Raw genomic sequence first — 17,874 nt, 5'->3', positions numbered from 1 at the left:
GTCAAGGAACTGTCAAAGAAATAGCGGAGCTCTCTGCAAGGACACTTTTTGCCGGCTGTAGATGGGATGAAAATCGGCCTATTTTTTTTACCGTTGCTGGTAACGTTGGCCGCTTGAACGACCGATTTTTCGTTTTTTTAAGAAAAATCGTCCGATTTTCGACCCGTCTATAACCTGTATTAGAGGGAATTAAACAGAAAGTGGCAGGTTCCTTTAACAAGTTAGACCCTAGAAAGAGGTGGGCGGGGCGGAGAACGTAAGCCACATGACACGGATCCATTACGTAGCTACAGACAAGACGCTCTCCACCCTGGTCATGTGACCTCGAGGGCGGGGTTCTATGCAAAATGGCGTCGCTGCTTCAGCTGGAGAGGGTGCTGTATTTGGTACACGGTGAGAAGGAGATTCGGGCGCCGCTGTCTCAGCTCTACTTCTGCCGATACTGCAGTGAGCTGCGTTCCCTGGAATGTGTCTCTCACGAGGTAAATAACACGGCCGCTCTTTCCTCCGTACTGATCCGGCATCTCTGTCAGAAGGCTCCTGGAGCTAGCCAATAGCCGAGTAGGAAACTCCTACGGATGGAGTCCGATTGGTTACTTAATGCTGCTAAGCCATGATGCCCGCCTTCCTGTGAAGTTGATGTTTAGCAGAGGAGGGCGTGGTTTTAGTTTCTTGCCGTGATTGGTCTATTGTAGCAGTGTTCTATGCGCTGGTTGGAGGGCTGTTATGTCAGACACTGTCATCGGCCTAGAGAATGATTTGGCATGGCTGCTGGTGTGCTTCTTAACTAGAGGCCGAGGCTTGAGGCCTAGCAATCATGGTGGTTGTATACTGATCTACCTTCTGTGAATTTATATCTGACAGCTGCAGTCGGAGTACAATTCCGAGTGTTGTCAATGTCTACTTTATAAATATTGCTGATCTAGCAGATTATTATTAGAATTACCCCTTGCCCTCCAGAGAATTTACCCCCCTTCCTCACCAAGCCATTTTTTGCGATACGGCGCTGCATTACTTTGACAATTGCGCGGTCATGCAACGCTGCACACAAATTTTATGTCCTTTTTTTTCCCCCCACAATTGGAGCTTTTTTTGGTGGCATTTGATCAGCTGTGCTTTATTTTTTGCACTATAATCAAAGACCAAACATTGAAATCCCAATATTTTTTATACTTCAATATTTTTATTGAAAAATTGGTATACAGTAGAATACAAAAATATAGCAGCAATTGCCACCTACATGGTGAAACGGAATGCACAATCGTATTCATAGAACAGTTAAACATATGAAAGAGAAACATTATTAGACATTGGTGATATGTAAAAAGAACACCATCTCCACCACGTAGCAAAACTTCCTGTTAATGAACCCAGATAATGCAACAGAAATGCACCAAACGTATACAAACAATTCAAGAGAAGAGAGAGGAATTAAGAAGACAGAAAACAAAAGAGGGGAAAAAAAAAAGGGAGGGGGGGAAACACCCAAGGGGGAGAGGAGAGAGAGGGTGAGCTGCGGTACTATTAGGATATAGATATATATCTGATCCATGGTTCCCTCATCACCTCAAATGTAGAAATCTCATTATTGACAATGCTTGTAAGTTTATCATTTACCATTATCCAATTAGGTTTTTGTTTAACCCCGTCTAGCGGGATCAGTGATTGTCTCCAACTTCTAGATATGGTAATGTGTGCCGCCAGTAAGAGGTATAGAATTAATTTAGTTGATTTTTTGGGGAACGTCAGCGGGTAGCAAATGAAATAAGGCCACTTCCGGTGATCTACGAATATTAATTGCTGTTACCGAATAGATAAAATTAAACATTCGGATCCAAAACCTATTCACTACCGGACATTTCCACCAGATATGGAACATAGTGCCCTCTTGTCTGCAGCGTCGGAAGCAACTAGGTGATACTGAAGGGTACATTTTAGCAAGGCGCGTAGGAACCAGATACCAGCGAACCCCAATATCTTTTACTTTTTTGCTATAAAACATCCAGTAAAAAATCTAATTTTGTCATATATTTAGACCAACATGTATTCTGCTACGTGTCTTTGCTAAAAAAAAACCCTGACATTGTACTAATGGCACTGGGCAGGAAGGGGTCAACATCTGGGGCGATCAAAGGGTTAACTGTGTGCTGTTTTACTGTGTTGTGCTGTGTAAGCACGCTGCTTTGTATTGCTCTGCTATGCTGGTGCTGACTGGAGAGATCTGTATTGTATACATCGCAGAGTGCCGGCGGGGCATCTCTGGCCAGGACCCGGTGATTGAAAGCTGTAGCCACCAATGACAGGGCAGGTAGGGCGGCGCACGCGTCCCCTACCCAGAAATACACAATCATGTAAAAAGCCAAGGCCGCAAATGGCCCCTAACCGGAACATCAAATCGCATATATATATATATATATATATATGTGTGTGTGTGTGTGTGTGTGATTTTGCACAACCCTGCCACCCAGTAGCAGTATTTCTGCTATTTGGCGATCGGGAAGGGGTTAAAGATTTATACTGGGCCAACAGTATGTGCATTGCTTTACAGAACAAGTGCTCATTCAGACAGGTGCTGCGTCCCATCTTCCATGCCAGGGGTCTCCAAACTGCGGCCCGAGGGCTGGATGTGGCCCTTTGCTAGCCTTTATCCGGTCCTTGGAGCAGTATTCCTCCCACTGATATGAAACCGTGTTCCCCCCACTTGCACAAACAATGGGGAACTATTGATAACACTTATGTGGTACTATTCCTCCCATTAATACCATTGATGGGCACTACTCTCCCTCCTACTGACCACCATCCTTGAGGCCATGTTTATTCTCACTGATGCTGAGCCCGTAACATTTTCTACCCCCAATGGCCACACTCCGGCCCTCTTAAAATCTGAAGGACCATAAACCGTCCCTTTGTTTGAAAAGTTTGGAGACCCCTGCTTCATGCAGAGTTGTGTGTACATCCACCTTGGAGCTGACTGCAGGAAGTGCATAGATGTGGTAGATGCAGCAGCTGCATGGACACAGTTGCATGTCAACATCTGACACATGGGCTGGAGCGGGTGCACAGATCCAACATCTGTTTTTATGCAAATGTGATCAATGTGGCTATACAGCTGCTCGATCACTTTTTCAGGTGGCGCAACAGGGTCTCCGCTTGCTGGCCTTCCTGAGATTTCCTGTGCCACCGGGGTGCCCAGGACTGATGCAACCGGTCTAATTGGATGCACTGTGAAGAGTGGAAGGAACATTTTGGTTTGTTTGTTCACAAGCCGTTACTGGTTTGTAAAGCAGCTGATGAAACTGATCTTGGTTTGATTGGCTGCTTTGGAGGGCAGAGGAGAGGTCTAGGGTCTATTAGAGCCCAGATTTCTCTATAAAGAAGACCTGTCACAGTCCATAGAGAGAGAGTAACTCTAGTGGGGATGCAGACAGGCACTTCGGACTGTCTGTGAATGGAGATATTACAGGTCCCATCCTCCAGCACAGCCAAGGGACTCATCTCAATGGAGCCCAAGTGTGGTGATGTCACACTTTGAACCACTGCCTGTCCATCTGCAGCCTTCATCTGGGTATCAAATTTTTTCATCCGGTGATTGGTCTTCAGGTAAAAGTGATCCAAGCAACTCTAAAGCCACCCAATCACTTATACAGGATTGGAAACACACACACCCCCTCTGCCGTTGTTCCCAGGCTTTCCATTCAACCAATTAGCCCGGGACCTCTGCAAGCAGTAAGGTCATTCCCCATTCCTCTGTCTCAAATGAAGCTGGGATTGATGAGAATTTTGTCATTTCTGGTTTCAGTGTTTACCTGGCCAGTACTAGCCAGGAAAAGATTTGATCGGCTGCCTTGGAGGGATCATGGGACTAATGGATCCCTAATCTCTCAGAGTACCTGTCACTGCCAAAGCTATCACAATGGATGTTCAGCAAATTCCCCTATCGATACTAAACAATGTGGATGGAGAAGTCTGAACTGCCACCTTTTTTTTCAGAAAACCTCAGCACCCCCAGCTGTCTAAATACCTGAACAGTGACTGAATCTAAATTGATACAGTCCTTCTTTGGCCAATCTTTTTCCACTCAGTTCAGTAATTTTTTTTTTTTTTCTTTTGCCAAAGTGAAAAGGTGAACTCCAAATATCCTAGCCACCCATCTAGACCCCATTGTGCATAGTGGCTGTGATGCCCTGTGCTGCATGGTTTAGTGGTCATAGTGGTTCATGCAGCACAGTATATAGCCCTGGAATGAGTATTCATCATAATGCTCACAATGGAAAGCGCTCATTGGTCAACACAGCCATGTAACCATGCTGACCATTCAGGAGTGCATCTGAGCTCCTTGTTCTGGTAATGCGTCCCAAAAGAAAGCAGTTCTTATTGATCAGCGAGGCCACAAGCTTTATCCCATGTTTTGAATGTGAACTGTTAGGTTCATTTTGGTTTTGTTGCAGGCTAGCTGGTAAGTGAGCTGGGATTTTTGTTTGTTTTTGACAAGTGTTGCCCTTCCATGTGCTCCTTGCTGCAAAGGATAGTTATAAGTTGGGGTAGTTGCCATTTGTTTGTACAGTTGACGAGCGGAAGCGCTAGATACCTTCAGCTGCCATTGTGCCTTGGATGGGTGTCCCGTGCATCCCTGTACCTTTAAGAGGGGTGGGCTACCTCCAGGCACACCTTCTCTTAATCTATACACTGATATGTGCTCCAGCTTGAGAGACTCTGGAAATTATAGAGTTATGCAGGCAATAGTTGGGTCAAATTCCAAACAAATTTTCTTTAGAAAATCAGAAATTTTGTGTTTTTTTGTATTTCAATCGTACCACCATTGATTTTTAAATTTGACCAGCCAAGCCTTTAATTTTACCTTATGTTGCCATAATTTTTGTGGCCAAGAATTTTCTTTTTTTTCCAGGTCACAGCTCATGCCTTTTTTCAATTACATTTCTCGCACGATTATCCTATCATTGATTAGACATTTGTTAGTTTTTCAAAAAAATTTTCAACATACCTGATCACTCAAATTCGCTGGTCACACGAAAGTTGGCCAATGCTGTGGCCCACTAATGGGGAGAAATTCAAATAGAAATTCTTAGAAAAGATTTTCTAAAGAAAAATTCTTTTGGAATTCAACCCATGTATGGCTGGCTTTAGGACCGCAGTAGACTGGGGTACCTTGATGTGGTCACTGTGGCTTACACACGTTTGCAAATTTGTGCGACTAAACCCCTTGTTTTGAACTGGAACTGTTGGGGTCAATTTGGGTTTTACAGGCTAGCTCAGCAATGGGCAAACTACGGCCCGCGGGCCGTATACGGCCCGGCTGACCTTTTAATTCGGCCCGCGGAGCTAGGCTCCCGCTAGGCTCCTCTCACAGTCCGCCCTGAAGACCGGTGTAGCATGAAAATCTGTCTCCTATGAGGATCTGTCCCCCTCGACGTATCTGCGCATGTGCCGGAGATCGCCGATCGGCTGCTAATGCCTGAAACTGGCACATGCGCAGATACGTCGAGGGGGACAGATCCTCATAGGAGACAGATTTTCATGCTACACCGGAACGGCGCAGGAACACGGCGAGAGGAAAGCGCGGAGCAAAGGTAAGTGAATTGACACAGGGGGGACTTGGGGACTTAATATGGGGGATGAATTACTATAGGGGGGATGAACTACTATAGGGGGGATGAACTACTATAGGGGGGATGAACTACTATATGGGGGGATGAATTACTATATGGGGGGATGAATTACTATATGGGGGGATGAATTACTATATGGGGGGATGAATTACTATATGGGGGAATGAATTACTATGGGGGATGAATTACTATGCTTACTATGGGGGAATATTATGTTGTTTGTTGTTGTTGTACTGTGCCATGCATTGTCCCCCCTATTGTACAGCGCTGAGCAAACCCTTTGGCGCTATATAAACTCGTAGTAATAATAATAATATTACTATACTTACTATGGATGACACATACACATCATTCATCTACTCTTGGTCCGGCCCCCGGGTCCAATATATGAACCCATTGCGGCCCTCAAGTCAAAAAGTTTGCCCACCCCTGGGCTAGCTGGTAAGGGAGCTGGCATGTTTTGTTTGTTTTTGAAGGTCACATGCTTTCACTGACCAATGAGCGCTTGTCATTGCAAGCATGATTATGGATAGTCACTCAGGGCCGTGTACTACTGTGTATAGAGCTGTACATCTGCAACACAGGGCATCACAACTACTATATGCAGCTGGGTTCAGAGGGGTGGCCAAGATATTTGGAGCTCACCTTTCATTAAAAGTTGAACTTGCCTTTTAAGGAAATGATTACAGAATGGCCCCAAGGACACCATAATGACTGAATAAGGTTGGTGCATTAGGGGACAATCTTGCTGGCTGAAGTAAGGTAAACCTCAGTCAATTTTTAAGTCATTTCCCTGGCTTTATGCTGCTTACAGGAGCACCCAAGGCTCAAAATTCAGCAGAAATTAATTTTAGGCCATGTATGGCCAGGTTTAGACTGTATGTAAAGTGTACTTTTTTTTTTTAATACCTTATTTTTGTTTTTAATACAATAATTTTGTTTTTTAATTTTTCGCAGGTGGACTCACACTACTGTCCCAGCTGTTTGGAAAATATGCCGTCAGCTGAGGCAAAGCTGAAGAAGAACAGGTTTGTCTGTTTCTGTAAATCGCCTACAAATTATGTATTGCTTGCTTTTATGTGTACCAAAAGATGTAAACTTTCCAGAAATTTTGAAGCCAAAATGCTTTTCTTTTTTTTTTTTTTTAATTTCTTTCTGAGAAAAATGAAAGTTTTCAGAAAAATTAAAGAAATCCGTGTGGAGTAGTTTTACAACTTTATTAAGTATTATGCTTGAAATAAAAGTACAGCTAATTCAGTAAATAACTTGCTTCTTAAAATCCTATTTTTTTTATTACTAGTAGAATAACAAGGACTGTATATGTTAGGAATTTTTCAACTATACATAAGGACAGGTAACCACCCTTCTTCCCCTCAAAAGCAACAAAAGAGCAAGCAACCTACTTACCAAAAAAAACAGATTTGCCCCTTAGCACTAATAGCAGAAATTGTTTCTGAACTGAGAACTCTGGAGGGAAAAGCTACCTGCACTTTCATTTTGTTCCTCATTACAAAATTCTTTATGAATTGAATGATGTCTTTAGGGCACCTCTGGCATGCAAGGATGTGTTTCTTCTGCAAATTGCAACTTTACTCTAAGCAGAAATTGCACCGTGGAAATGTTTTCATACTCTAGATACTAGTCTCACCATTTTACCAAGAGGAGCAGTGGCAACTCTAGGAACAATATATAGGGGGGGGGGCGGCGGCGGCACTTAATACGGACAAAACTGGGGTGGGCATTAATAATTTTCACCACTAAATCATTCCACTGAAAAAAACTAAAGTTTATATATAACTAAGATTACAAAATACGAGAGTAATGCAGTATGCAATGATACCTTTTTATTGTGCTAACCTAACACTTGAAAGACACACTTTCAAGAGTAGAATGCAGAGCAGTGAACAGAGGTCAGTAGTTTGTAGGACGGTGTACAGAAGAGGTCAATAATTTGTGGGACGGTGTACAGAAGAGGTCAGCGGGACGGTGTACAGAAGAGGTCAGCGGGACGGTGTACAGAAGAGGTCAGCGGGACGGTGTACAGAAGAGGTCAGCGGGACGGTGTACAGAAGAGGTCAGCGGGACGGTGTACAGAAGAGGTCAGCGGGACGGTGTACAGAAGAGGTCAGCGGGACGGTGTACAGAAGAGGTCAGCGGGACGGTGTACAGAAGAGGTCAGCGGGACGGTGTACAGAAGAGGTCAGCGGGACGGTGTACAGAAGAGGTCAGCGGGACGGTGTACAGAAGAGGTCAGCGGGACGGTGTACAGAAGAGGTCAGCGGGACGGTGTACAGAAGAGGTCAGCGGGACGGTGTACAGAAGAGGTCAGCGGGACGGTGTACAGAAGAGGTCAGCGGGACGGTGTACAGAAGAGGTCAGCGGGACGGTGTACAGAAGAGGTCAGCGGGACGGTGTACAGAAGAGGTCTGTAGTTTGTAGGCGTCAGCAGGGCAGAGGATTCCGATTAGCAGGGGATCAGCTCACAGATCCCCTGCTGATCGAAGCAGAGCATGAGGATGCAGATCCATGTCCACTCAGTTACTGCAGAGCGGACACTGTCATAGCCCACTCTGCACTATGGGTGGCTGGATGTAAACTGGCTCTGCTGTCCATTTACACCTGACTGCCGGTTGATCCACCTAAATGAAAAAGGAGGGATCCCCTTCTGTATGTTTGTGTTTTTGTTTTTTTTTTTCTCTTCAGCGAACCAAATCGGACCAAAGGTAGGCTGGTGTAAATGGACACGAGCATTTTTACATCTGCTTGTCCATAGGGATGAATGGAGGGTCTGATCAGGTCCACCTCAAAAACTGACAGACCTGATTGCACCTGCTGTGTGAAAGAAGCCTCAAGCCCTATTCAAATTTGGTCAATTCTGCCTGCGATCCCAAAACAAATCGCACCATGCGTTTTAGGTGCCATGTATTTTTAATTGCACCTAAATGTGGTGCGGTTCTGCCGCGAGCGTCGTGTGATCACGCTAAACTGCATTGTGCAAAGCTTGTTGCCCAAAAGAAGCTCCTGCTCCTTTTTTGGGCGACAAGCTTTGTGCGATGCAATCCGCCACGATTATAGCGTGATTTATCGCGCAACAGTCGCAGCAAAACTGCACTGCATGTAGGTGCCATTGAAAATGAATGGCACTTAAACATGCATGGTATGATTTGTCATTTTTTGCTGAATATTTTGGGATCAAGAGCAGAATTGCAGCAATTTTTTTTTTTTTTTTTTTTTTTTTTTTTTAATTTTTTTTTATTCCCCCCCCCCCCCCTCCCCCCGAGTTACAAAATGCCTAGATGTGAACGGGGCTTTAGTGATGGCGATGGCAAGCAGTGACTGTGAGAAATTGGGTTTAAAACTAATTTCTCAGAACAATGCTTCATGGAAAAAGGAGATACCATCTTTGTCAGCGAACAGCACTTTTTTACTTCTATCTAAACTTTTAGAAGTAAAAAACTGCAGTTAGCTGACAAAGATGGTATCTCGTTTTTTCATGTAGCATTGTTCTGACAGTGAGAAATTTGACAGTGCAGTTTTAAATTCAATTTCTCACGGTCGCTACTTGTGCTACATGGAGAAAAAAGGTATATGCCCATTGCAGACTTTCACAATGTCACAGCAGTTTTGCTAATCATCTGTAAATCAAGAAATCCCACAGCCACAGAACTTGCCTTCATTGCTCACATTGCATCAGAAGAAAGAATGGTGGCGGGGCTTAGGCGATCATCTCTGAGGCTGGCCACATCCTCTCGCACTGCAAAGGCTCTCAGGCTCTGCCTTGGGGATACCGGAGTCCAATGAGAGCACCTGGACAGAGCTGCTGGGGGAGTAGACAGGGGGAGGGAAGTGCCCCCAAACGTTCTGTGCCTCTTTTGGATTTCTGCCCGGCAGCTGAACAATGCATCTACCTGTGTGCGCACACCCAAGCAGCAATACATGTGAAAGAAGGCCAAAGAGCAAAGTTGTATGAACCTAATTTAACTGGTGGCAAGGAATAACCGGGGGGTGAATTGCCCCCCTGTAGTGACACCACTGGAGAGGAGGAAAAGAAAAAAACAATGTACTGACCAGACTATGCTGTGATGGTGGAGAACATTAATAGGAATCATTTAAAGGTTATGAAGATAAATTCATTTGTTCGACAAAGTTACCCTCTTATGTGTCAGTTAAGGCCTGGAGAACTAATACGATCTGCATCCTAACAATAACCCAACTGTAGGAGGTAAAAGATGGAGTCCACAAACTAAACTGGAGCCTTTCCCCTGCAGTGCCCCCTGGTGGCAGAAATGCATATTTCACTTGATTTGAGACCTTCATTGAGAAGTAGTGTTACTTGAACTGTATTCCAGGATTCACTTGTCTTCAGCTGAGAAAACTTGCAATAATGTAGGACTTTACATAAAGTCTCAGAATCCTTTCATTAAGGTCTTCATGGTATATCGTTAGAATACCATGTCATAGATATATTATTTATCATTGTAAAAACATATTCCACGCTGCAGTTTCCATTGGAAGATTTGTTTTCATTTCTTTTCTTGTTTCTGTGAATTTTGAATTTTTGCTTCAGTTTCAGTCCCCAGAGACAATGGTTACAAAGTAAAAATCCAAATTGGGGATTGCTAACCACCCCATACTCTATCCAAAAATAAGCTTTGACTTCCGATACTTTTCACAGCTAATGCTTTATTGGTGTGTAGTGAAGGACTTCTAGAACTTGATCATCTGACATTTACCGGGTGAGGCATACCAAGCTGCTTTTTATTTTTTTTCTCTTTTCTCTCCTCCTCCTTTTGGCTACTTATAAAGTTTGGGCTGTTATGAAACAGAGCGATCAACTGAGAGACCAAAGAGATCCTTTAATACTGGTTGAAAGTTAAACACATCATTCAAAGGACTAGTCTACTAGATGTGAGAAAACCTCCCTTGTATCTAGCAGCTCAACTGCTGTTTTATTTAGAAATAAAGTCATTTGAACTGCTACTCTGTAAATATGTGAAAATGCACACAGCACTCCACTTGCTGGCTGCTTTGAAAATAGATAACGTAACTAAAACGAAAAAATTATAAATTTTTTAAATTTATTATTTTTTTCATCATTTTAGTACCCGCCATAATAAACACAATGCATACACATCCACTATACATTCCCTTTTAATAATTTTACTGACAGCTTTGTGGTTTGTTATACAGGTGTGCCAACTGTTTTGACTGTCCCTGCTGTATGCACACTCTCTCTACCCGGGCCACTAGCATTCCGGCTCCACTTCCTGATGACCCGGCCAAAACCACCATGAAAAAGGCCTATTATCTGGCCTGTGGGTTTTGCCGCTGGACCTCCAGAGATGTTGGTATGGCGGATAAATCTGTGGGTAAGTGTCAGAAACCACAGAATATGCACTGATTTTGTTTTTTGTGTTTTTTTTTTTTTTTTTTTTTTTTTTTTTTTTTTTTTTCTGTAATTCTGCATCACTCTTGTCATGTTACACATTCCATCACCTCATATCTGATGGGGATTGAGTGACACCATTAGTTGAATGCTGTGCCTAGTAAATGGCCAGCAGTTTCCAAAGCTGATTGCCGGACAATTGGCTCATGAATAAAAGTAAAAATTGGGTGTTGCGCATTTATCAAGGGACCGGCTGAGATTCGAATCATTTATGGGCAGGCTGGGTGTACCCAATTTGATTGTTGTACGACTTCGGTACAGCCAGTCTGTTGGCTTTTTCATGGGATTATCGCCAGCGGCTATAACTGCTAGCCTTATTCACGGTATTCTCCTGGCAGGGACGACTTTCCCCTCAGTGCCTCCCTGCTAAGAGCACACAATAGTTCTGAGCAAGGGATTTGAGTGATTTTTCTTTCCTGCAACCCATGGTTGCAGCAAAGAAAATCGCATAATCTGTCGGATCATGTATGGCTGGCTTAAATGTGTTATGGCTGTTTAGTATTCCTATGGCTGTTTAATTTAGGGTAATTCTAGGGTGAGCTTCTCTTTGAGGGGGGAAAAAAAGGCTTGGTGGTGCAGATTTTACATGCTTGGGGAAGGGACTGATATTCTGATTACAGAACTTCAGTGTACTTTGACTCAGGCCTCATTCACACCATAAGTGTAGAAAAACTGATGGAAATTGCCGTGCAGATTTCACTTGCAGAAACATCAGCTTACCTTAGATCCCATGTGAGTTTTATACACGTTGCAGATTTCTGCACAGAAAAAAACCTGCACGATACTAGTGTTGAGGTGTTAAAGCAGAGTTCCGCCCAAAAGGGGAAGTTCCACTTTAAGCCTTTGTCCCCTGCTCCCCTTTAAGGATTGACACCTTTTGAGGCGCGGGTACCCGAATTTGACAGGTACCCTCTCCCACTTCCGTTGCGATCGGAAGCAGAAGTTGTCGTCCTCATAGTCTTCTGGGACGCGTGACAGGTGCATGCTCAGTGGGCACCCGGCCGTGAAGCCGCAAGCTGTCACAGCCGGGTGCCCTACACTGAAGATACTGGCTCTAGGGAGAGAAGACGGCCGGTGAAACCAACGGTGCTGAGGACACCGCTGGACCAAGGGACAAGTAAGTGGCTGTATTTTAAAAGTCAGCAGCTACAGTTTTTGTAGCTGCTGGCATTTTATTTATTTTTTCAGGTGGAACTCCGCTTTAACAGGGCACATAGAGAACAATTTGTTTTTTTTCTGTGTTCTTGCAGAACGCATACAGAAAAACTTGTCTCTGCAAATGCTGTAAATGAGGCCTCACAGTTAATAAACATAACATAATAGAAATCCTTTTTATGTTTGTTTTTATCTCAATCTCCTCATCTGAAAGCTACACAGTTAAAGGAAGTATCTTGTTTCTGTTTTGCAGCTAGCGGCGGGTGGCAAGAACCTGAGACCCCATACACCCAGAGGGTAAGCAGAATATGCCGTAATTGGAAATAAACACTGCATTTGACTAATAAAGAATAGTTCACTAACCTTACACATGCAAGTTAGTGCGAAGGTTGATGTTTTCTATGTTTGTGCCAAGATGATGTCATTACCTTATCAGTGTCTGCGGTAGACTTGATGTCATTGGTAATAAATGCGATAATGTTCACTGCTCGCCATGTCTTCTCTTCATCTACTTTTATTCCTTTTTTTATATGTGGAATTTTTTTTTCTTCTTTTGCTATTTTCAATGTTGTGAATTGTCTACTCTCCTAATTTTTTTTGAGGGTTATTTCTGAGTTCACTATTGAAGTGAATGCTGTGTAGCACAAAACCGAAGGTTCACCAAACTACCTCTCCACACACCGCTCTCATACACTTCTGCCCTTTTGCTCCCCAGTGCTGTATTTTCCTGAAGAAGAGAAAAAGCACTTTGTCAGCTCTAAGTTGATCTGGGCAAACTCAGCTACTCTAAGTATCCGTATTAATAAAGGCAGTATGCCATAGCTTTCTAAAATGATCGACATTATTATTTCTCCCCCTAGGTTGCGTCTTACTTGTTTTGTTGCCTGTTTTCTTTCCCATCGATCTTGGGCGAAGCAAGTGCCATAGTATCTATTTTCTTCCGCCTCATAAGTGTATTTTCCTTTGCCCATTCTTTCCATCATGGCTGTAATCTTGCTCATGTGCAAAATGTTATAGCCAAGCTTCGTGTTCGTTTTGGGATTACATCCTACATATTTCCCAATGTTTACACCCCCTGTGATGTTGCAAGTCACATGTGGTGTTTCAGAAAGTTGTGAATACACCTGTAGTCTTGCGGAATTGGAATGCAATGCCACAAATCGGTGATGACGAAGGCACGGGATCTGCAGAAATGGCCTCACCGTGCTTTGACCATGCCGTAAATGGAACCAAATGCGCAGGTGACATCAAAGATACATTGCCCAATTTCTACTTTAACCACAGAGGTCTGAGCACCTCCATATGTACATTGTTTTTTTAATACTTTAAATGGGGACAGTTGTAAATGTAGAGTTTAATACTGATGATTCACTCTTCACCCCAAACTTACAATGCTAGGATCTGCTGATTGATTGCTTATGTGCTCATTGCTGCATCATAAAAGGATGGTTGAATCACTTGTTCCCTCCATACCTGGAAACGCTGTGGGTTTACTATTTATTTTTATTTTTTTAAACTTTCTTTCTGGCGGCTGAGCATTGGGAGGGTGATTTATGTAAGTGAATCTACAGCTTTACCCTGAAAAATGGTCCGTTCCAAAAGGTCTTTGGAGGCCTTAAAGCGGAGTTCCACTCACCCTGTCAAAAAAATAAGTCGGCAGCTACAAAAACTGTAGCTGCTGACTTTTAAAAAAAACAGCCACTCACCTGTCCCTCGGTCCTGTGGTGTGTCCCCCACAGCCCATATCGCCAGCCGTCCTGTATTCCAGGAGGCCGGCATCTTCAGTGTGGGCACCTGGCTGTGACAGCTTGCGGCTTCACAGCCGGGTACCCACTGCGCATGCGCGAGTAGCGCTGCACTGCATGAATGGTTCTGTAGTCTATTGGGAGCTGTCACGTGTCCCAAAAGACTACAGGGAAGGAGGGAGGACACCTTCCGATTGCCTTTATAGACCTTGGCAGGGAGATATGAAACTATTTTGTGCTGCAGTATGATTACTAAAGGTCCTGTTGATGCAAGCTTTTAACAGATGGCAAATCGGGGAAGATCTCCCCACCCCCCCCCCCCTGGTCACAGACAGCAATTTTCTTTTGCCACTCTGTGCCAAAACAATAAATGGGTCTGTGGATGGATATTGCAGGATACTACTGAAGCAGTTTTCTGTTCCTGTGGAGAATCCTGTATTGATCTGGTGAAACTGACCTTTTAAACTGAACTTTTTGTTTTGCCTATGCTGGCTAGAACCAACAAGATGTACCAGAGCAATGCACTAGATGGACAAAGCACAAATTAACTTTAAAGGAAACTGTCACTTTATAGAGCGAGAGATAGATGGATAGATATATATTTGTGTCACATCAGTTACCCCTCAAGTGTAGAGGAGCATGTTCAAACAAGTCACCAGTGATGATGTGTGTTTTTTTTGTTTTGTTTTGTTTTTTATACATCTCATTTGAAAAGTTTTTTTGCCTTTTTTTTTTTTAAATATTTTTGCTTGTGCTCTAATTTATTTTTTAACTTTGTGGTTCTCATTGAAGATCAACAAACTTTTGGAGTATTACCAACAACTGGCACAGAAAGAGAAGATTGAGCGTGACCGTAAGAAGCTGGTGCGACGTAGAAACTACATGCCCCTGGCATTTTCTGTAAGTGTATCTTCCGTTAAATAAAAGAATTAAACAAAGAATGATAAACTTGGTTTGCTTGTAATCAGCCATCTTGGTCACAGCTGATGTTCCCTTTTTTTTTCTGTGTATTAATTTTTAGGCTGGCCATACAAAGGTAGAGCTCTGAAAAGAAAAAAATGTTCCGTCCTAGTGTTCTAATTTTTTTTTTTTTTTTTTTCTCCCTTTTCCCCTCCTACCTGTATTGGAGGTTGTGGGGGTTGTGCAGAAAAAAAACATACCCACTTGCCTGGCGAACCAGCGGTGTTTTCTTTGTGCCACTTTGCCAAAGCACATTTGGTTCTACATCGCCATCTTCTTCTGACGTCATCATAGGTGCTGGCTCTCTATTTCAGGTTCTACAGCAGCCCTGTGACACATATGCAGTGTGAACTTCACTGGGAGGTGGGAGGTGGTTGTCTGCAAAAAACATTAATAGGCAGGAAGTCCCCTGATGTTCTTCTTCCCCCTCCCCAATATGAAAAATGTAATCTCTATATATACTCTGTTAGTGAATGGTGAGGAGGAGATTATATAAAATTGATGTGGTGGGTAGAGTGCCACTGTAGGCAATACCTATAAATTTGGCATTGCTGCATGAAAATAGACATACGTTGGCCTTTAAAGTGTTACTAAACCCACAACAGTAAAATCAGTCTGTATATGCAGTAAAGCATGCTTGTTACACTCACTGTGGAACCTAAGTGGTTAATCCTCTGCATTGTGTAAAAAGGTTGTTTTGATCCTGTCTTCTCTGCTCCTTCTGTTCAAATGTCCTTGTCTTATCTCCTGATAAGACAGACTGAACCATAGCCATTCTGCACATGTTCAGTTTAGTGTGTATTGCTAGAGAGGGTTTTTTTTTTTTTTTTTTTTTTTTATTTTTGTTTTTTTCCTTGGAAGAGTGCATGTGATCAGCACAGGGCCAATCAGTATAGCAAAATGGCACCCGCCCCAGTCTAGAACTGGCTTTTGAAGCAATGACTACGTGAACCGGGCAACGCATGTCAAAAAAGAAAAAAGATATAGAGGTTCAAAATCAACTTGCCAGCCAGCTTGCCAACAACTGAATTTAGCTGTCTAACAGTATGCGTTTAGTTAGCACACATTTGCAAATACATACGTAAGCCACAGAGTCACATCACGGCACCCTGGTATTCTGTGGTCTTAACTCTACAAATTTTGAGAGCCCCCATAGTAGAGGCACATGCATTTAAAGGATAGATCAAGGGCAGGTGAACATGAGGGGGCCCAACCCTCTTAAAAGTACAGGAGTGCACTGGACACCCAGCATATAGCACAATGGCAGCCAGGGTGTCCAATGCACCCACTCGCCTACAATTCAACAGTATAGCAAAATGGCACCCGCCCCAGTCTATAACTTGCTCTTGAAGCAAGGGCTACGTGAACCAGGCGACGCATGTCAAAAAAAAAAAAAAAAGGGTCAATCAACACTGTCCAGACAGAGGTCAGGGGGTTTGCATCCTCCTAGAGCAGAAAGAAAACTGCTCTAACTGCTGATGAGAACAGATATTTAGCAGTTTATATTTACTAAAATAATTGCATTTCTGTGTACTGTAGGAGACCAGATATAGTGAATGCCGGGTAAGGGCTTAGTAACACTTTAATCTTTCTAGGACCAGTGGAAGATCAGATATTTTGCAACATTTCTGTGCCATAATGAGCACTGCAGACCAGTGTCTCATTATCCTTTCTGAAGCCATACTCTCTCTGATTGTTGCTCGCTATTCTAGCATTGGGTATGGGCATTGTTTTATGGCTACCCTAATATAATAAGGCATAGATGTGTGTGCAGGATGGTATCTGTTGTCTGTTTAGTCTTCCTAGCTGTATAAAGAAGAACTTCACCTATAATGTATTTTCAAAAACCAACATTCTCATGGCTTTCATGATGAATTCAGAAAACTAGAAACTGTCTGTGCTCACCCCTCTTCCTCAGCATGTTATAATTGAACAGATCTAAAAAGGTAATGACACTAAACAATTCTGCTCTTGTAAAACAAACAGGATATTACTTTCTGCAATTCATGTATCAGTCATGTTAATGAGCTATAGGAGGAAACCAACCCAGAATGACTTCTTCTGACTACTTGCTGATCTTAGTCACTGGTCACATGCGCAATTTCAGTGCAATTTCTGAAGACTTTATTGCTACTTGTGAAGATTTTTAATGACTTCTTGCAATTTTCTGTGCGATTTCCATTATATTCTATGTATGTGAAATCGCGACACAACTGCAGAAAAAGTAATGCAAGAACTACTTTAGAAATTGCGCTGCAGCAAAACGCGCACGTTAAGACACCGACATTCATTAGATGCAATTTGAGGTGTGAATTGAAAATCACAAATCACTGGTGTGACCGGGCAATTAAAGTGAAGCTATAGCCAGGCAATGGCCATTCAAGTCTTTTATTATATTTAAAAGAAGCTCAAACTGACCTGTGTAACTACAGACATTGTGGAACAACTATTGAAGTTCACAGCAGAATTCCTTGAAGTTGTTTTATCAGCATTGTGGCTTACCATTATGGATTGATCCAGCATGGTCACTAACCGGTCAGCTTTTGGATCACTCAACCAGATGTCTACTTCCCAGTATTGCCAGTTGATATGTGGGTTGGTGGATGTTGAGCTGACCATACACTGAACTTTTCCCAGATTTTAGCAGGGATTGGCCAAATTTTGATCAGTGTGTAGACTTCCCTGCTTGAGAGATGTCTGTTATCTCAGCTTAATCCACTTCTATGGAAAGTGCAGATTGGAAAATTTTCAGTTGATCAGAGGAGAGAGGATTTGGTACCTAAATAAGACCGATGATTAGGATTTAGGCAGTCTGGCAATGGGGAGGGGTATATGGGGGCGTATAGGAACTCCTGTGGTTAAACAATGTAAAACATTTTATAGGTTCACAAGATTGTTGTCATATTTTGTGTTCTATTTCAGGCACTCAATCCTAAAATTA

General features: G+C 43.0%; 1 protein-coding gene across 2 annotated transcripts in view; it reads left to right on the top strand.

Moving 5' to 3' along the window:
* The first annotated feature begins 301 nt into the window (after window positions 1-301).
* DCTN4 (dynactin subunit 4) overlaps window positions 302-17,874 on the top strand; it is a 31,234-nt gene continuing 13,661 nt past the window's right edge. For both annotated transcript variants that reach the window (XM_089682781.1, XM_089682780.1), the window contains exons 1-5: window positions 302-482; window positions 6,585-6,655; window positions 10,818-10,996; window positions 12,482-12,525; window positions 14,766-14,873. In XM_089682781.1, coding sequence (XP_089538907.1) covers window positions 348-482; window positions 6,585-6,655; window positions 10,818-10,996; window positions 12,482-12,525; window positions 14,766-14,873 — 537 coding nt within the window. In that variant the 5' untranslated portion in view covers window positions 302-347. The remainder of the gene's footprint in view (window positions 483-6,584; window positions 6,656-10,817; window positions 10,997-12,481; window positions 12,526-14,765; window positions 14,874-17,874) is intronic.

Source organism: Staurois parvus, unplaced genomic scaffold, assembly GCF_062004578.1.
Source record: "Staurois parvus isolate SC_StPar_1 unplaced genomic scaffold, SC_StPar_1.0 ptg000298l, whole genome shotgun sequence".
In the NCBI taxonomy this organism is placed as follows: domain Eukaryota; kingdom Metazoa; phylum Chordata; class Amphibia; order Anura; family Ranidae; genus Staurois; species Staurois parvus.
The sequence above is the reverse complement of the archived record's forward strand: the minus strand, read 5'-3'. Positions and strand labels throughout refer to the sequence as shown.